At 38.4% G+C, this 21,117-nt stretch overlaps 1 protein-coding gene across 3 annotated transcripts in view; it reads left to right on the top strand.

The window, feature by feature from the left end:
* PRKCE (protein kinase C epsilon) overlaps positions 1-21,117 on the top strand; it is a 298,545-nt gene that overhangs the window by 256,229 nt on the left and 21,199 nt on the right. For all 3 annotated transcript variants that reach the window (XM_074863552.1, XM_074863553.1, XM_074863554.1), the window contains exons 12-14: positions 11,226-11,364; positions 13,775-13,963; positions 19,031-19,177. In XM_074863552.1, coding sequence (XP_074719653.1) covers positions 11,226-11,364; positions 13,775-13,963; positions 19,031-19,177 — 475 coding nt within the window. The remainder of the gene's footprint in view (positions 1-11,225; positions 11,365-13,774; positions 13,964-19,030; positions 19,178-21,117) is intronic.

The raw sequence follows: 21,117 nt of genomic DNA, 5'->3' as shown, positions 1-21,117 counted from the left end.
ACAACCGGTTTGATAGCAAAATACAGGAAATGCCTTCAATCATGGCTGATTACAGTAGCAGCTTTTCTTCTGTTGTTTTTATTTTTTTAGAATGCTCTTTCTATGTGCCTGAAACAATGTAGAATAATAATGCTTTGGAGCTCTTTATTTGGTGTGTCCGAGTAATTAAACAACTGGCTTTCTGATGGATATACATGTTGGAAGTTTTTGCAGTCAGGAATGTGCCGTATGACTGAAGTGAGAAGAATTAAGAATTATTACAGGACCTAAGTTGAAAGCCTAGCAAATTTTGTGTGTGTGTGGCAATTCTACCATGACTAGCAAGACAAATGAATGCAGGGTTTTTTTTAAAATCTGCCATTGTTTGGCTTTCTTGTGCAAAAACGGAGTATTACAACTAATTTAAGTGAAATCTCTAGCTGGAAGACAGGAAGCTGGGAAGCAGCTTATACTGAATATACACAAAAGCTCAGATTCATCTCACCTAACTTTAGGAATGCAACTGAAGCTTCCGAGTCAGGATCCTGCTTGTCCTGGAGTGCATTTGCAGTTGGTGGAGAAGGGTAGGCTTCTTAAGGGAGCTGTGCAGCCCACATGTTCCGTGAATCATCCACTCGGAGATATCTGTGCAGATGGCCGTGGAGGGAGCCTGAGGCAAACTGTGGTACCTCAATTAAGCCCTAATGTCTGGTGGGATAGATCTGGGTCAGAATCCTGGAAAATACAAGAAAGAAAATTACCATAAAGCCAGAGCAAAATGTTTCAGAGCTCTAGTTACTTTTATGTTTAAGGTTAATTTGAAAAATGGATGGAATTGTGCTTGATGACATCATATCTTTTTATATTCTGTCTTTCCTATATCTGTACATATCCTTGTTGTGGGTTATTAAGAGTTACAAGGCTTCGTTGCTGAGATAACTGAATGAGAACTGCTACAGAAATGCAAGATGCTACCTGGATAGACATGCATTTTTTGGCTGTATGTTTTTTTATTCTGTATAAGAAAGCTTCACTCAAAAATAAGAGAAGAATTTCAGTCTTTTTGGTTAGGCACAGAAACCGTGTCTGAAACCCAAGTACTTTTTTCTTTGTGTTTGCATAATTTGTATTCCATCGTTGTTCAAATGATAGCGATTTTGTCATCCTACCTACTAAGGTCACTGAGAAAAAAAAAATAATTGCTTTTGGGTTCCAAAGAAAAACTCTTGAACAGATCCAAACTTCATTAGTGTGTCTACTGATAAATTTGCTTTCTAAGGTTCCGGTAACATTTTTTCAGAATTGAGCTTTCGAAACTTGATCTGACAAGCTTTTCTAGCTTCATGCCATCACTTCACTGTCTTTCATCAAGTGGTTTTATCAAATAATGATTTAGTATTGTTCTGTTTAAAAGGATTATGGACATACATAGTAGGCGCTTTTAGTTTGCACTCCACCTAACCTATTGTTATAATACACAATCTTATTTTTATGTTATTTGAGGTATAAAAATAACAGCACGAAGCACTGAACTTCACAAGAGTAGAATATCACAGCTTGGGTCAGTCCTTGGCTAAGCCTGGGGACCTTTATTGTCTTCAGTGGGATCACTGAGGTGTCAGTGAGGACAGGGTTTATCATATTACATATTTAGCAATGACTTAACACATAGCTTTGTAGCAGACGCTGAAACAGTAAATATCATTAGTGGTAGTACAGATTCACCCTGTCACTACCAGCCTGAATACGTAGAGCCAGTCAGGAATTTTTCAGCTAAAATCTTCAAGAAAAAGTTAGAAAATTGTGTTTTTAACCAAAATGGAGACAGTGAGAAAGAAAGAATAAAATCCCTGAGAGAACTGCTATTAGCCTTAATGTCAGGGCACTCACGGCAGTGGTGGGGGACCAGGACAACCAGGCAGCTCAGCCTCAGTTCAGAGCCAGTCACTGTCCTGAGCACCAGGCCATCAGCTGTCTGCATGCTACTTTCACAAAAAACTTTGAACAGTCTGTGTTTTTACCCTGTGTGAAACACAAATGGTTTGTAAAATCTCAAGAAGCCTTACAAAATGAGAAAATCATTTGCTATCTAGTTTACCTGCGAGTTTCTGAGGCAGATTGTTTGTCCTGTACAATAGGCCTAATATGAAGCCAGCTCCATTCGTGACAGTTCTTACTTGGTACAAAATTGCAGGCCTGCGAGCCACAGGAAGGCAGAGTTGCTGCTGGGATCCAACACAAAAGTTGTCTAAATCAGAGCTTTGGCAGTAGTCTAAGTCAAGAGGCACACTCATAGCACTACGTCCCTTTCCTGCCTCAGGCTCGTGGAAAAATGGTTGCATTTCCAGGTAGGGATCATGGAAGGAGGAGGTTTATAAAGCAGTGTGATCTGAATGTAAAAGGCAACTCTCTCTTGCAAAAGATTTCGAGAACGCTCCCCTCTGTGCTTAGCCAATTTTTGAGAATGTTTTACATAATGCATATTTAAACTTGTACATATTTCACTTATATTCACAAATGAAAATGTGGAAATAATAAGAAAGGAAAAGCCACACAAAGGAAAACTGTTAAGTATGATACATTTACTTGTCTGCACGTTATTTTAACGAAACTTAACATAATAAGATAAGCAGATCAGGCACTGTAATGTCCTAAGCTGCTACCAACAATTGTAATAAAGTTATGGTCAAAGCCATTTAAAAGCCATATATAGAAATTATTTTATAGAAATTGTTTTTATGCTACTAAAAAAGTCATTGGTTTCCTTAAGCTACTGGAAATGAATATTAAACCTTTGTTCAATATGTCATTAAGACATCAGTAAATAGTTAGGGCCACGTGGGGAACACATGGCCTTCTTTTCCATCTCAGGACCTTGCTGATCTGAATGTTTTCTCAATGGTACACAATGCTGAACAGGTGATGTTATATATCATGCAAGCCATACTTTTGCCTTATAACAGCTAGAGTTTACAGCACCACAGATAGCAATCGTGTGTTTATCCCCCTCTGATGTCCTTGGTGGGTAGATGGCAAACTGCCTTTTGCTACCTCCCTCCTCCCATCTCTGCCGATCCCTTAGTCCACAAGATATTTGTGCATTTGGCAGTGTGATGGAAGTTGTGTTATGTAAGGAGAGTAAATGTGTGTGTTTTTAAAAGTAAACACGCCTGACTGAGAGTGTCACTATGGTCACATTAAAAGTTGCCATTTCCCATTAATGTTTACCCTGCTATCTGAACTGTCACTGTTTTCGTCAATGAAACACACCTATAGTATCTCTGACTTTATTTGAAACCAAGTGATCTTAATTGATCTGCCACTTAGCCATTATACATACTGAGACACATCACTATAAGGTGGATTCACTTTATTCCAAACTTGGCACTGCTGAAAAGTAGCAGTTTTCAAATCTGTGCAGCATGTTTTTCTGTATATTGCTGACTACGGCTCTCCTATAGTTTTTGTGATAGATAATATCTTTATTCTTTGATGATATCAGCTAATGTAACAGTGACAAAGAAAATGTGTACCATAAATCCAGTAATTACTTAATGGGTCAACATAAAAGCAAAGCAGAGAAATTCCAAGACTTTCGGATAAACACAGACAAAACTTCCTGAGATCTCCTACAACAACAAAAGCAGCAGAACCATCTTTTTCTGACCATTAGTCTCACTCAGGCTTCTCCCTACTCCCTCCCTGCTAATAAAAACTGCCCTACTGTTATGAATCCACTCATAAGTGAGAACCGTCCAGTGCGTGTCCTATTTCTTACTCCACGGATAAGGGAGGTCACATCAGCTGGTAGAACCCAACACACAATGATGCTGCTATTATTGCATGTTTATGCTCAGCAACATCAGAAAGTGTGGGCTCCTTCTTTCCCATACAGTTTTTCAAATGGGAAAAAATTGTATTATTAGTTCGTGTTTTCTTAGAAGTTATGGTTTGGATTTTCCCATTTATCTCTGTTCTGTTGGGGGGGAGAAAAAAAGCCTTTCTGATGTGTTGTGACTAAAATACTTAAAGCGACAAAAGAATCCACTAGTGAAATATAGTCTTAATGTATCTGTCCCATAGTTTATGTATGGAAACTGAAATTAAGTTGGTGAGAGCTAATCACTAAAGAAGGTAACATCAGAACTTTAAAATTCTTGACGTTTCTTTTTGTTTTCTGACCAGTTCTGCATCTTGGTTAGATTGTAACCTAGTACATTAGTTGTCAATATTTTGAAGAACTGAGAAAGATTTTGTTGGATTTATCAATCTTCCAGAAAATACCATTTGAGACAATGTGGTACAAATGATCCAAGTTCTGTGATATTTACTCCTTGTGATTGAAATTTATGTTGAAAATGCAACATTAACTAAAAATATATCAAAGAGTAAATTTGTGCTGGGTACAGGACAGGCCTGTTGTTTCAGGTGAGCATTTTTGGCTCAAAAGCAATCTGGATACCACTGAGTAAGTTAAAAAGTAGTTCTAGGAATGTAGAAGTCTTACCTTAATTAAATAGAAAAAAAAAAAATCATTTTACCCATTGAAATTGCTAATTGATATAATGAGCATATTGCCTTCAGTTATGAATTTCAGTAAGTGTAGTAACTAGATAATTATTATGATGGTTTTCCATGTCGTTCGGGGAAGTTTCCCTTTTACCTTCTGTGGTTTCTTCTGTGAACAGCTTCTCTATGTAAAGCCTGCAGAGAGAATGTGATTTTCCCATGCAGGGGAACAATGGCAATGGCAATGATTTCAAATACACTATTGAAAGGGTTTATTGCAGTTGAAAGTCACCAAAAATAATGGTTGTTCAGGAGCTACATACTTGAGACTTCTCTTGTTTTCAGGTCTTTCCTCTGACGTTTAGTAAGGTACATTTCTTCATTGAACTTTCTCCCTATAAAGAAATATTCTTGCTTCTGGTGTCATTATTTGCAGATAATACTTACTATGCTTCATTCTAACCTACACTGTGAAATGTATATGCTTTCTAGTTTCATTGCTCATTCAGCAGAGTAGAAGCAGATGCTGCAGAAATATTTCATTGTAAAGTGATTGCTTAAACCAGCTTGTGATCATGTTTCTCAGCTACTTGATCTTGTTCTTCAAATATGGATTTATTTAGTCACTAATGTTTACCATGTTCAAAGGCTACTGCTAGTAATATTTGGCAGACTTTCTGATTTTACTGGTCAAAACCCATCTTGACTGTTTAATTGCCTTACTTTCAAAAAGAAAATTATCTGTTACCTAAATGACACGTGTGACACAGAGGGCCATGCACACAAGGCAGTTATCATGCTGGCTACTGTCAGGAGTCAGACTTTAAGAACCCAGACCTGTGAAGTCCTCACCCACTGAGCATTTGTAAGGAAGCAGGGCAGTCAGTGTCTCGTGGCACTGGCGTGTTGGCTGAAGGAATGAGCATTGGGGAAGTTTTCTCACAGGTTACCTGCAGTCCGCCCACTCTTCTGTTCCGACTTGTACAAACCTTACTGTTATAATCCTGATTCTTTCTTGAGATCCTGCCAATCGTTCCAGTTTCTGAAGTGATTGCGATGCTGGCAGGTATCCAGAAAGAGAAACCAAGGCTTAAATTTCTGTGTAAAGCTTTTTGAGAAAGAAAAAAAAGTTTTTAAAAAACTAAACCCCGAACTCAAAACATTTTATGCAATTGACTGCTCAAGTCAACTGAACTGACTGTACAAAGTATCTTGGCAAACAAACAAAGGAGAGAAATAGCTTAATGTAGCATTACTGCATTCAAGCAATCTGGGCTTTTTCCTCACTTAACTGGTTAGGTTGTTTGCAGTTGCATGTAATTACTCAGGTTGTAGGAACTCATTTTGTCAGACACAGATGACTTTCTTAGTTCCTACAAAGAGAATGCAAAATCAGAAAAAGAATAATTAAATGACCTTTGTCATTGAGCTATCTGACACTATATTATTTGGTATGCTCTGATTTAGAGGTAGACAACTGGCACGAATACAAGGAACCAAATGAAAGACAGAATGGATCAGAACTGATCATTCTGTACAATTACTTTACATTCCAGAGATTGATAGCTCTTTACTTTTTGAGATGGAGAGCTAGCTGTTTCTTAGAACAGTTCTGGGGAGATATAGGTCTTAAACTAAAACTTAAAGGTTTTTGTCAGAGGCACTCCTACTCTGGAAAGACAAGATTCCCTGACAACTCTGTTACTTTTTATTTGTTTCCTCACCTCTATCTGTTTTGTTTCTTTTTTTTTTCCTGTGAGGTGTTAAATAGCACATTACCTATTCTCTTACATTTATTTAGTTAACTAAGATTTCTTTTTCCAGAGTTGCATAATTGGGGGGAGGGGGTGGGGGGGTGTTGGTGGAGTTTTTTGTTTGGGGTTGTTTTTTGGTTGTTGTTTTATTTTTTTAATCTGGGGTGGGGGGTGTTGGTGGAGTTTTTTGTTTGGGGTTGTTTTTTGGTTGTTGTTTTATTTTTTTAATCTGGCAACTGTAAATTGGCAGAATGGTTTTGAATGGTTTTCAGAGTAAGCACTTTTATGGACTATGATAATCTTGCAGGCTAGCTATGAATTTGGCACTTTGGCTGACTCACAGCTTACCTTTTAACCTCCCATCTGTACTTTAACAGGAGTCGTGCTGCTGTTGTTTTAGCCTCTTTTAAATTTCTTTTTAAATGATGGCGCACTTTGTGATAATAAAAATCTACTGGTATTAAATTCCATTATTGTATGAGTAATTAAGCTGATGTCCTCCGTGCCTCCAATAGAGTTTTGAAGAGGCTTATAGGCTTCACTGCTTTGTTTTGGCTTGATGAAGGGATCTCAGATGTTTTTCTTCTGTCAAGTAGGATTACAGTTTTGTAAATGGTAAGAAAGTTAAATTGACTTGTGCTTTTACAGATAGGCTTAAAATTTCACTATCAGTCTTTACAGGTACCCAGAATTTAATATTTAGACTTTTACTGTTTTTCCCTTGATCAGTTTGTTCATTCTCTTGTTCCACTCTCAAGTTAAATTTTTATTGCTAAATTCGGTGTCTTATGCAAATCTTTAAGGAAATAAAGACAATGGTGAGTATCCTGTCCTTCTCCATTATGTGGTGGCTTGCTGTTAGTGTTTTATTACTGCTGAGATTTCTCTTAGTTTAGGAGTGTCTTGGGTTACTGACTATATCTGCATTCAACTCCATGGCTAGCATATGGGTGGCGTTAAATGAAACTTAAACAATTTTAAGCCCAAAAGCTCCAGTTTGTCACCTGCCTGCACTGGGAATTCCTACTTCTGGGATCAGAGTTAAGATAACATTTAAGAGTCTTCAGATGATCACTTACCACTCCAAATTATGATGGATCCAGTTTTCTGAGCAGCCTCTTGAATTTCATCAGTTCCTATCATAATTATTTGTATTATGACCTTCTTCCTAACAGTCTGGTGTGATGGTGGCTGGAAGTGGTTCCAAGATTACATCAAATATAATTATACTTTGATTTCTTTATCTGAACATCTTGACTTCTTGAAATATAGCTTGTATTCTTCCTTAGCTTAGGAACATCCGAGATAATGGTGCATTTGGAAGGCTAAAAGCTACAGCTACAAGCTTATTTCCTTCTCCCATCTGCAAGAGCCTTATCCTATTGTTGTACTTGATCACATTCTACTTGATGATCATAGAATCATCTAGGTTGAAAAAGACCTTGAAGATCATCCAGTCCAACCATTAACCTAACACTGACCATTCCCAACTACACCATATCCCTCAGCGCTATGTCAACCTGACTCTTAAACACCTCCAGGGATGGGAACTCCACCACTGCCGTGGGCAGCCCATTCCAACGCCTAACAACCCATTCTGTAAAGAAATACTTCCTAATATTCAGTCTAAACCTTCCCTGGCGCAACTTGAGGCCATTCCCTCTTGTCCTATTGCTTGTTACTTTGTTAAAGAGACTCATCCCCAGTTCTCTGCAACCTCCTTTCAGGTAGTTGTAGAGGGCGATGAGGTCTCCCCTCAGCCTCCTCTTCTCCAGACTAAACAACCCCAGTTCCCTCAGCCGCTCCTCGTACGACATGTGCTCCAGACCCTTCACCAGCTTCATTGCCCTTCTCTGGACACGCTCGAGTAATTCAATGTCCTTTTTGTAGTGAGGGGGCCAAATCTGAACACAGTAATCGAGGTGCGGCCTCACCAGTGCCAAGTACAGGGGTAAGATCACTTTCCTGTCCCTGCTGGCCACTCTATTTCTGACACAAGCCAGGATGCCATTGGCCTTCTTGGCCACCTGGGCACACTGCTGTCTCATGTTCAGCTGGCTGTCAATCAACACCTCCAGGTCCCTCTCTGACTGGCAGCTCTCCAGCCACTCCTCCCCAAGCCTGTAGCGCTGCTGGGGGTTGTTGTGTCTGAAGTGCAGCACCCGGCATTTGGCCTTATTGAAGCTCATACAGTTGGCCTGAGCCCATCGCTCCAGCCTGTCCAGGTCTCTCTGCAGACCCTCCCTACCCTCAAGCAGATCAACACTCCCACCCAACTTGGTGTCATCTGCAAACTTACTGAGGGTACACTCGATCCCCTCGTCTGGATCATCAATAAAGATGTTAAACAGGAGCAGCCCTAAAACCAAGCCCTGGGGGACACCACTCGTGACCGGCTGTCAGCTGGATTTAACTCCATTCACCACAACTCTTTGGGCCCGGCCATCCAGCCAGTTTTTTACCCAGCAAAGCGTGTGCCCATCCAAGCCATGAGTAGCCAGTTTCACCAGGAGAATGCTGTGGGAAACAGTGTCAAAGGCCGTACTAAAGTCAAGGTAGACAACATCCACAGCCTTTCACTCATCCAATAAACAGGTCAATAGTCTTGTCTTAATGCAGGTCTTTTGATTATAACACTTGTAAATCACTGGAAGAGAGAAGGCACATGATTTTTGGAGCAGGGAGCTTTATTTTGTTCATTTGACTTCTTTGGGGACACAGAGCTGTTGATACCTGTTTGCCCTTGCATGGTGTTGAACAGTTCTTGCAAATCACTTTCCAAGGATAGGAAGAGGTGGTTATTTGAGGGGTTAAGTGGTTAGATGTAGGGGATTACGTTGTAGCCATCTGAATCTTGTGTTGTTTAGGAACTTGTAAAAAGGATAACCTTAAGGAATGATAAAATATGTAGTCTGCTCCAAGGGGCCTTACATGGGTGACCAGCTCAGGACCTGCAAGAGCAGCATAACTGATCCGGAGATAGCAAAGTCTGGTGTAGAGCATATTGATTGCAACAAACATTTCTACAGCCAGAATATACTTCAGCTATATAAACTGTATCTGATAAAGCTAGTTTATGTGGGAGACAGTAGATTTACTGTTAGTGAGGTAAATCTGATTTTGTTTTGCCGTATCAGACTTCTTGTGTATGCACAAACCACTTTGTAATATGTACACAGCACAACTGTCTCTACACACAAAGTCATACAGTGCTTCCAAGAAGCGTCTGATTTACTTCACAGTTGTGCAATGATTATGCAGACCTTAAGTAGTAAATCCACCGTGTCCCAGAAATACCTGATTTTTATGCTGTCCTGTGTACATACTTCAGAAATATATGTGGGCCAGCATGTTCAAAAATTTTGGACAAGTGTCAAAAGAAAAAAAAATAATAAAATCCACCTACTGAACTTGGGGTGATAGGGAGAAAAGAACATTTCTGGGGAAATCCCAGCATACTGTAGCCTTGGACATGTCCACAAGAAATCTTAACATAACACAGCCTTGGAAGGGTTGATTAATCATTTAATGTGTGTGAATGCTTCCACCATATTATGGTGCCTGTGATTCTAAAGTCTGGGGTCTGATAGGGAGATATTTCTCTGAAAGAAATCCTCAGAGTAAGGTAAGGACTTTTCATGCCTCACTCAGGTGGAATTTGTTGGCATAAAGGATTTTTGAAAAAAACCTGTATCTTTTCATGGGCTTTTGAGGTGAAATTTGTTTGCAGAGGCTAGCATGGGATTTTATTCCTCTATCTGATTTAGAACTTGACTACATACACTTTTTTTCATCAATTCCATCTATGGAAATTTCTCTAATTATTCTAGGAAAAAAGTTCTGATCAGAAAGTGTCCACAAAGTCACCTAAGGACATGTGTTCCACTTTTGATTCTCACCTCTGGATGCATTCATACATACAATGCTTTCATTTACCACTGTGTATTTTTAATACACGGCAGAGGTACCTAAAGCCTAGACAGAAGTATAAAAATTAAATGGTCCATACAATATAAATGGGGGGTTTTGTCTTTTGTTTTATGTTTGTTTTATTATTATACATGATAAAATGTTTTTAATTGTGAGTTTTTTTCATGAAAGTGAGGGTTCTTTTATGCACTGACTTACCAGATTCTTTTGTAGTTTAGTCTAAGGCAAGTGGCAAGTTAAATGGTACCTAGCATCCATTGTGTTGGAACATGCAATAACCATCAATGGTATATTTAGAAAATGTGCAGACGGCAAGACAGGAAAGGTGGATATCGCTTTCTCAACCTGTTTTTGACCTCACCCAATTTAATAACCAAATAATTGTGTGGTTTTGACACAAAGACATTTGTACGACAAGTGATCAGAGACAGCTGCTAAGATGTGTTGTTTAACAATGAATGCAAAATATTCCTGTGAGATTGTTTTTGAGCAGGTTTAAACTGCAGAAAATAATGCTCCCAAGGATGAGAGCGTTGTTTTTCATCCCGCTCGTTGCAATCTGAATTGCTAGTATACATTAAGAATCCAATTCAAAATAATCCAGATTTGAAAGTACCTATTAATTCAACCCATATGATAGAGTATGGATAAATTGGAACTCCTTACTGTGTGCTAATGCAAAAATGGAGAATGGCTTCACTAGACATTGTTGCCCTCTTTCACATACACAGAATGTTAGATTTGTAACAAACAAGAGACAGATCTTTTCCAAATGTTTTTGATCCTGTCTTGATTACAGCTGTGCTGTCAGGCAGCTAAAGAGAGAGTAAAGGCCTGGTCCTGCAAAATGCTTGTCAATGCCTCCTTCCTTATTGCCTTTAACTAGGCCTGTTTAGTGACTGCTACCAACTTTTCATGCATATGTGTGAAGGATAGTTTCTCAGCAATGTCTGTGAAACCATCTATTTGTCATATTCTGTAGTTTATGATGAAATTCAAGAGCACATGATCAAAAATTGAGAGTTGATTTAATTTTGGGCCTTTTTATTTCAGGGACCTGAAACTGGACAATATTCTTCTGGACGCAGAAGGCCACTGTAAACTGGCTGATTTTGGGATGTGCAAAGAAGGGATTCTGAATGGAGTGACCACCACAACCTTTTGTGGCACACCTGACTATATAGCTCCAGAGGTATTTTTTTGCACTGCGCTAAGAATACAGATATTATCATTCATCAGACTGTTACATCTGTAATTTCAGACACTTTTCACATGTAGATGAAAACTGTAGAAGATGCAGTGACTGGACTCTGCTGTAGTTTTGCCTGGGTAATCTTGCAGAAATTGGTTACTCTCGTGCTCACAAGCAGTATTGCATGTTGATAGAAGTGACAAAGCATGGGTTTTTTAATATTTGTTTCCTGACCTTAACAGTATTATTCTCCATATGCTCATTTCTGACTCAGCATCATTGTGAAGGCACTTACCAGCCTTTAAGTTGGTAGATGCAACTGAGTACTGCCCACACTGGTCTTTAGTAGTTCTAAAAATGTTTTTAATTTTTCATGAGACTTAGAAGGGCATGTTCATGTGGAAGTGACCATATGTTTGGTGTCATTTTGTGTAGGGTCGTTCTGGGAATATAATTTTTTCCCTTTCTTTAAAGTATCAGTGAGTGAAAGATACTGTGTTTGTGGTTCTTGTTACATGGATGAACAGAAAGTATGGACTTGTATAGAAAAGTAGAAACTTTTCACATGGATGCTGCATATCAGTTGGCAACATCCAAAGTGATTTCAAAGCATTCATTGGATAAAAGAAATGGCTGAGAATCATGCAGGTTTTACATATCCTAAATTTTAATATTATGGGATGCATTTCCAAGTGCCTAAAATTAATCGATGTTGTACAGTTAGTCTGCTAGGCAGACTTTTTCTACTCAGTTTAGTTAGTAAGCTGTGCATCTTTCTGATGAAGAATCAGTGATGAATCAGTGTGCTGATTTAATGTAAAAGTGTCATTGGCTTGTCTTTCATCAACCATAAATTTGCAGCAGGGAAAGATGTTAGTTTATTATTTGTTAGAGACAATAAATTAGAAATATGTATTAGTGTTCATGGCTGTCAAGCTTTGGTAGACAACTGGTAAGGTGAGAATCATCTTTAAACTATTGTAATATAAATGTGTGTCTTACAGAGTTTTAAAAGTATTCTGGCGTTAAAAGAAAATAAATACAGGTGTGATGGTTTTGGTTTTGTATGAATTCTTTTCTGATTCAGTATACTAATTGACTCCTTTGGCAAATTCTTTGGAAATTATTACTGAAAACAAAGCAATAATAATGTTCCAGGAACTTTTACATGAAATCTTGCTCACACTGAAGTCAGTAACTCAGGCTTTCATTTTGTCATCTTAATTGCAGAAGTTTATCTCCTGCTTCTCTTTCTCTTGCATCATGGTGGTATGTTTCTATTTCCTTTTCTTTAGCCATATCTGAGTTCCAAAGAGTGCCCAGAGCACTTGAAAAGTACACTTTTGAAGAGTGTCATTTTCTGTAATTAATGTCTATAAAATGTCATATCCATTCAAATAAGAATCCAGTTGAGATCCAGACTTCTGTATTCAAATGTTAAACTCGTTTCTGCTTTTATGTTAAGATTGAATTTGGTTTTATATTGGTCATTATTCCCAAATACAGGACTAAGCTCACACAGTTCACCACAAGGCTTCTCACTGTAACTCTAGTATTGTTTAAGGAGGCGGTGGAGTTGTTGCCATTCCAACTCATTTTAAGGCAGTCAGCTTCACCTTAAGCAGTCACCCGCTCTACTTTCCCCAGTCCCCTGTCATGCTGAAACATTGCAGCCAAACTACGAGCTTCTTTTCAGTGAAGAGGAACCAAGAATTAAACTTGTTTTTTGTACAACACTAGTTCCATAACACCAATTAGTAAAACAAAACTCCATCATGCTAACTTACTACTCCCCACTAAAGGTATTTGCTACAAGGTTGAACTTGTGCCACATGAAAAGTTGTAGCCAGTTTTTCTGAAAGCAAGGGCAATTAAAGTGAGTCCTACAGCCATGTATTGTACAGTGTTTTAATGCTGTAAAAAGAACTTGAACAAAAAATGCTTTTGGCTTCCTTCAGCCCTATCTAAAGGACTAGAATAAATCTCTCAGATGATCTCTGTGCAGCATTACAAGCTGGGTCAGTTTGTTTTGTTCAAGATAGAGACAAGGAAATGTTTCACATTTTCCACCAATCTGTTTTGTATATGTGATCTTTTTTCCCCCTATAGCGTGACCTGCTTTAAACAGTTTGGAAGGATATACAGCTTTTTTGCTCACGAGCATACTTTTACTCAGGGGACTGATAAACTCAGTCAGTACTTCTGAGAACAACTATGCATTGACACTTAGCTGTGGTAGTGCAAATTGCATGAGTAAGAAACCATGTCTGTTGTTACCGAAATCAATGTGGGATTTAGTCCTACCCAGGCACTGGGGGAAAAAAGTGGTGTGTCATGTGGAAAGAGCAAATGTGCAGCCAAGAGTATTGTCTAATTTGTTTATTCAATCCAATTTCTTTTTCTATACTAGATCCTTCAGGAGTTAGAATATGGCCCATCAGTAGACTGGTGGGCTCTGGGTGTTCTCATGTACGAAATGATGGCGGGGCAACCTCCCTTTGAAGCTGACAATGAAGATGATCTCTTTGAATCCATCCTTCATGATGATGTATTGTATCCAGTCTGGCTCAGTAAAGAAGCCGTCAGCATTTTAAAAGCAGTGAGTCTTCCATTACTTGCTTTCCTCCTCCTCTTCATGGTTTTTTTTAACGTTGTGGGGTTTTTTTTTTTCCTTGATTAAAATTGAATTTGCCGAAAGTTGTTGAGAGCAGTCACCGCTGGGAGTTCAAGCACAGTTCAGAGTGCCACTGTTAGGATAATGGGGCCTGGGATAAATTACACCGCTTGTGGGAAAGGAACAGAATGTTTGTATTCCACGCAGTTGTACACTGTGTAAATCTGTGTACCACAGATTCATGTTTCAGGGAAAACTCAACCAACTAGAACTGTGCTATCACTTTGACACTTTATATGCCGCATGTTCATTAGAGTGAGGGAAGCACTACGTAATTAAAGAAACAATGTTTTTATTTAACCTACTTACAGAATTTCCTGTCCTTCTGCCTTTCTTCCTCTATCATCAAGATTGGTTGAAAGCCCTTTATTTACAGCTGCAAGTTCTATTTTATAGTTTCAATAGCACTCTGATAAGCAGTCTTACTCTAGTGTAATTTTTTCTGCTCTGTTTGGTGTTTTTCAACATGAGTAGTGACTTGCAGAAACATGTGTCACCAAATGCCACAATTTTTTTAATCAGTCAAAATGTGCCAATGGGCAACTTCAGTTTCTAGACTACCTTTCTAAAGTCAGGTTTACTTCATTAACATGACACTGTCATAAATTCTTTCTTCGGTGCTAGTATAATCCTAAAATAAAAAGCAAAACAAAACAGAAGCAGTATGTCAATCCACATAGTTTGAAAACCTGAGAAGGATTTCTGGCTTAAGAAAAGAATTTGGTTTTTATTCCAGTTTTCCACCTTTTTTGAAAGTGGAAATTTTCTACTTTTCTACTTCTGTTTTTCTTTCAGCATTTGGAATATGGGAGACTTTCAATTAAGAGGGCAGCTGGTAGTGTAAAGTCATGCAGAGATCTTCATACAGGGTTACATTTGGAAATGATACGAAAAACCTGAACAAATTCTGATTTTAACACCATCGGACAGGTAGCACATACTACAGAAATGGTCATCTTGATCTTTATCTTCAGGCTTTTTCTGGCTGAGAGAAAGAGGTGGTCTAGCAGATGATTCAAATCAGAAGTCCCAAGTTCACCTCTCTGAATTGTTTGTGGAGTATCTCTTTTGCTCCATTCACTGTAGTGAGAACATGGAGGATTTATTAAAGCTGACCTTTATACATATTCTCCCTTCTCCCCCCAGATACCTCTCTGATGACTTTTTTTTAGCTGACATGATACTTTCATGCTTCTGTTTTTTGTTCTCACACTCTTCAGTTATTTTCAGCAAAAAATCTATGGACTTGAGCTGCAAAATTCAGGCTTGATATCCAGGGTTCAGGGGTTATTTTGGTGTATTGTAGAGAAATGATTGTTGTCAATGTTCATATCTGCATCTGAATTTCACTGAAATCCAGGAGATTTTCTGTAGTGCTTTGGTATCACGACCTGTAAGATCTATTCCTTTGCCAACCGCAGGCTCCTTCAGTGAGTCTGTGTTAACTGAGCTTTCTGTTCTGAATCGTGGAAACATTTATTGAAGGGGAAAAGTTAACTGATAACCCTTGATTAAGTATGTAGTGCAAGAGCCATTGTGGGTATTAGGAGAAGGTGTTTGTTTTACAGAGGAAAGGGAGAAAGATTTGGCAGTCAGAGTCTTACTGTGTTATCTTGTTTGTGATGCAAGTAGTGAGATGTCTAACTTAATGTTATCCATGTCATTCATTAACCACTCACAAATACAGACACAGAATTGGGCTGCAGGTGTAAACTACCTATTTTTGTACGTAAGTGCAAGGGCGTTAAACACTCTAATTTCTTTTAAAACTGACTTTACTATAAATTTTCATGAGGCTGTTTTCCTGGGTCTATGTTTTGATAGTAGGCATGGTAGTTTATATTTTGCTGTAATCCATCTTCCTGTCTGAAGTTAATCCTTAATGTCATTATAAACCTTAAAGAAAGGTTGCATCCATTGAATAGATTTGCACTATTATAAGAGATTATTCCTCATTAGGCAAGATGTCTTCATTGGCATAAATTGATAGAATTTAATGGTGCTGTGTCACTTTGCACTATAGAAAAAAAAAACATTTCCTTACATATAGCAACCTGCTGCTTATGCAGCTATGGTGTGAAACATGTTTGAAACTTGTGCTTTTCATCTGATCCTTGTCCACATTCTGTTAAATGAAGAACAGGAAAAACAGAGGAAAGAAAGAGGCGTCTATGTATTTTACTGTTGAATGCTAGCAAGGGATTAAGTTTGGAACACTTCATTTCCTCGCATTGTGCTTTGAGACGTGGGTTTTATTCTTTAGAAACTGTGTATTTTTACACTTCTCCAAACAGCATGTGAGGAAGGTTTAATAAGAAGACGTTCTCTTGTATTAAGTAACAATGTTTTCTCATTTTCTGAAGAAACAGTTTTCCTGTTATTTCTAACAAAACACGAAGATAATTTTACAGCTCAGCATTACAAGGCAGCATGTTGCTTATCCCATGAAATCCCACAGATCTTATTAGTCCTCTTTCTGTGAATTGACAGGAATTGCTATTTAAAATTCTTTCCTGTCTGGTAAGGAGAACAATTCTTCATTGAAATTAGCTCTGTGCTTCTTTGCAAGCAATGGAGAGAGGTTGTGTCTACTGTGTGTGTTCCCTTTGTACCCAAATGACACAGATCTCTGGATACAGAAGCAGAACTTTGTTTCTAAGATGTGCCGTTTATTTCAAGAAGCAAAATTTTGGGAGCCTGATGATCCTTGATTCAGGCCCCAAGTTGCATTGCTGTCTCAGCAACAGACTTTTGTCCTGTTGTCATTTAAGTCAGTAGGAACTCTGGTCTTAAGAGGCTTATTTTTCATAAAAGGAGGTTCCTGCCTTAATAAAAGAAAATAAAAAGGCAACACTTACGGCTATGGCTGTCGGCTCCACTCGCGACCATCTCATCAACACAGTACAGTTAACAGCTGTCTCTGCCCTCACAGTTGCATCATTGTTGATGCTGTTGATAAACAGGGAATAAATGTCAGCTTGTGCTTCAGAAATATAAGGTGAAAAAAACAATATTTATTGCAGGGGCTGAAGTTTATAGAATTAAATGGCCACCTCAGAAGTTTGAGATTATTGCATCATCTTTGCATATGATAATTTTGTTTGTTTTAAGTATTCATTCTTAAAACTTGTTTTCCTTCATCATGCATTTCCAAGTTTCATGAAGTTTGTGAAGTACAGTACTAAACTGCACTACCTAGTCATATTTTCATGTCCTGGGATTCTTAAAAATGACATGTCCTGATGTTTTCCCTGCCTCTGGCTTAAAACAAAGATAGAGTATGGCAGATACTAGGATCAGATTTTACTTCTTTGATACCTGGATTATACGGTACAAAAAGCGTATCCTGTAGTTTCCATGTTCTGTTTCTGCAAAATGTGTGGCTGCTGGTTCCTGGCCTGCTAGCTCCAGTCCTGGAGGTGAAGTAAAGCAGAGGAATGTAGGAATGCATTTTGTGGTTTTCCAAGAGACCTCACCAAAGCACAGTAATCCCTTCAAAACCTTTGTTTCTCCTGCCCATAGAAAATATGGCCTGTAGTTTAGATATGACTTGTCCACTTGCAAAAGAACTTGCGGAGCAGTTGAACACAAGACCAAAGAGAAGGATCATCTTTGGAGCAGCGCATATATGTGGGAAACCGCAGAGAGAATTGTCTCGCTGATCCATGTTATATCTTTAAAATGATAGCAGTGGTATTCTCCTGTGGATGGTTGGTCTAGCTATCTAAAACCATCTTAAGGGCTTCAGTAGCTACTTATCTAATAACTGGAGTACTAAAGTAAAGGTATGCATTACAGTGATTTATTTTTTTGTAAGTTGCTTTTTTTTCTACAGATGTATAGTATTATGTGGTATCCAGGTTAAAAAGGCACTGAACAATTATCAAATTTTGTTTCATTTGTACACCTTTTTTTATTTACAAATATGTTATAATAATGGCTGAATATAAAGTTATAGCAAAGCTTGGATAATTCTATAATATAAGTGTGTGTGTGTTTGTAAGAACAGCATTTGTTGCTACTTGAATTGCAAGAATTCGGTGTCCACATGCACTAGGAAATAAGTAGAGCAATTGCTAATAAAAGAAGGAAGAAATAGCAGAGCAAAATCAGGAAAAATGTTATCAGCTGGCATCATTTGGTATCAGTGTCTTGCACTGGTTGTACAGCTTTTTGCTGAAAAGAATAGTTAAGAGTTTAAAAGTGAGAAGTTTAGAAACTACCATGCCAGAGGGGACCAGTTAGTTATAGTTGGTGCTATTAACTGTACTGAAGATGAAAGGGAAGGTGCAAGTTATGTCATGGAGTTTCTCAAGGGAAGCTTTCTGCTAGTACTGATCACTCCATGTATTTCCTGAAATGTATGACAGAATGCTTGTAATTCACATAGCTGCAGCTGCTGTTCTTACTTGTATTAGAATAAAATCCTAGAAATGAGTAAGGAGGTTATGGCTTTTCATGTGTCTGCTTGAATGGAGTATATCATTATGCAACCTACGTACCCAAAGAAAACAAACAACAGTAAGCATAATATGTAGCCCCTACCCCCCAAATTAATAGATAGATAGAGCAAATAAGATAAAATAAGAGCTATCCTGACCATCTATTTGGAAGTGTCTGTGGACGGTTTAATATTTTCTTTCTTTCCTTTAGTATTTTTGGCCAAAGCTGGAACTAGAAATGCTGTGACAGAGAATCCCTTCCTGTAGCACTCCCAGCCACATGAAATTGGGAGGTCTCAGCAATCAACTGAAAGAGCTTCCTGCAGGAAACTTATACATCGGAGTCTCTAAATCTTCTAGTTTGGCTGGAACCTCTGAAATTTGGAGGGGCATCCTTGTTGCTCTTACAGAAAAAAATAACCTTCTGAAAGGGGACTGTCTCTAAAAACTAAGCTTTAGGAATTGTAATGCATAATTGAACTGCAAATGGTTTCCAGCCATTGCCATTCATGTTTTAACTTTTTCCTCCTTTCCCTCCCCCACCCCATAGTTCATGACAAAAAACCCAAATAAGCGACTTGGCTGTGTGGCATCACAAAACGGGGAAGACGCGATTAAGCAGCATCCGTTTTTCAAGGAAATTGACTGGGTTCTTCTAGAACAAAGAAAAATCAAGCCACCCTTCAAACCTCGGATTGTAAGTAGCAGCTTGCATAACATTCAGAGAAAACTTGGTTTGACAATTCTAGTTGTTGTCTGTTCTGACACATGAGATTACTCGATGCAACATTTGGGCGTTGGAATAGTAACATAAAAAAAACGCGCTGAAAAGATTGCCTTGTCATTGTTTCTGTGAAGGTAAGTGTCAGGATGCACAGGAAAATGTGCATGTTCAGTCACACAAACCATGAATAGGGTTCGAGGCCCTTTTTTTTTTTTTCCTGCATTCCTAAAGACACCTTGATCAGAAGATATTATTTCAGTTGGGTATATATGTCTGTACTTTCTGTGTGAACTCTGCTACAGTCCTGCGTTGCCGATGGCCACTGGATTTTGTAGTGAAAGACAGAGGAAAGGATTTCTGATTAATAATATTTTAACTGAAGATACTTAAAAAAACAGCTTCCTCGGGGAAAGAAATATACATCATGATTAGATAAATTTATATACTTATATTTTCCTAGGTAATGATGAAGTATTTCTATTTTAAAGTAAAAAAATGTAAATAGGAGCCCCACATGCAGAAAGTACAAAAGCCAAGCAAAAATACTTATTCTTGTCTTCCTCTGGATGAAAATACTTACAGTTCACCAAATGTCAGCTTTTCAGCTGAGAATGTGTGCAGTTAATTTTGTGCTTGAACAGTACAAGAGAATAATTTTATGATAAATCCTTTGAGATTGATTTGCATCTTTTGACTTTGCACTTTCCTAATTACAATGTTTGATTTGCCTCTAAATATGATCAAGGTACTTGTTTGTTTCTTTTAGATAGTTTACAAAGGTATTTTTTAGAAAACAAAACTTTGGGCTCAACACTGAACCCTAACTTAAATTTAGAGGTGAGAAAGTCCCCCCTGTCATTGCAGAATTGCTGTCTGTCACATTTAACGCATTTACTTTTAGTCCAGTGAGATGCATTTCCCCAAGTTCCTTGTGTAGGTGGTGAAAGCGGGGCTGCCCATCCAGAACAGGAGCCTGAGGTAGCTCCTCTGAGTCCACTCTTGGAGAAGTCTGTCTCTCTAGCTATGCAGAAAGAGCCCCAAGGGACTGACAACTGTAAGTGAAAGTTAGCCCTTGTGAATGTCCTTCTAGGAGTAATAGTAAGATATAGTGTTATCATATGGGGAAGTTTTTCCTAATATATTTCTTGGAGAATGGAAACCTTGTAATGCGGTAGCTACAGGCAGAGGGATGCCTGAACCAGCCCCTCTCCTGGAAAGGGTGCAGCCAGATGGGCATGCTGGCTCACTTACCCTGTTGCCCAGCTCTGCTCTGGAGGTTGCGGCCAGGTTGCGCCCAGTGCCTGAGCTGACTTACAAGTCTCTGCACTGCTGCAGGAAGTATAAACCCCAAATTAACCCTGTTAGTATCTATCTGAAGCCTATTTAATACTGTAACTAACTGCTTTCCAGTCAGGTTCCACAGCCTTCACATAGCTGCAGGCAGCCTTAGTTGGTGTTTAGCTGAGCTGCGTGTGTGTGGTTCTCTTCCTGTTTTCACAAGTATTTGGCCTTTCATCTCACAGTAATTTTTGTTGCTTTGCTCAGTATTCATCAGTGGTTTGGTAATACAGTTATCAAATCAGGATGCACAATTCCAAAATAATTTTCACTTTATGCCTGCATCTAATAAGTCCCAGCTTCCTGACATCTAGTCTGTTTATTGGCTGTTTTCCTTTCATGATTGAGATGCACAAGTCCCTTTACAAGGCCTTTATTATTTTTGTAAGTATTCCTGCTGTGGCAGTCCTTCTTGAAAGTCAGGAGGCATTTAGTATGTCAGATATTTTGATTTATTGCTGATATAAATACCTTCTACCTTCTCAGTGCAGCTTCTTTCTCTTTTTGGTAATTATTTCACTGCTGTTATACTGTAAAGCCATTCCTATTTTATTAATTCCCATTGTTTTGTTCCT

The sequence above is a fragment of the Strix uralensis genome, chromosome 3, assembly GCF_047716275.1.
Source record: "Strix uralensis isolate ZFMK-TIS-50842 chromosome 3, bStrUra1, whole genome shotgun sequence".
Lineage (NCBI taxonomy): Eukaryota > Metazoa > Chordata > Aves > Strigiformes > Strigidae > Strix > Strix uralensis.
Note: the sequence above shows the minus strand (reverse complement) of the source record. Positions and strands in the feature narration are given on the sequence as shown.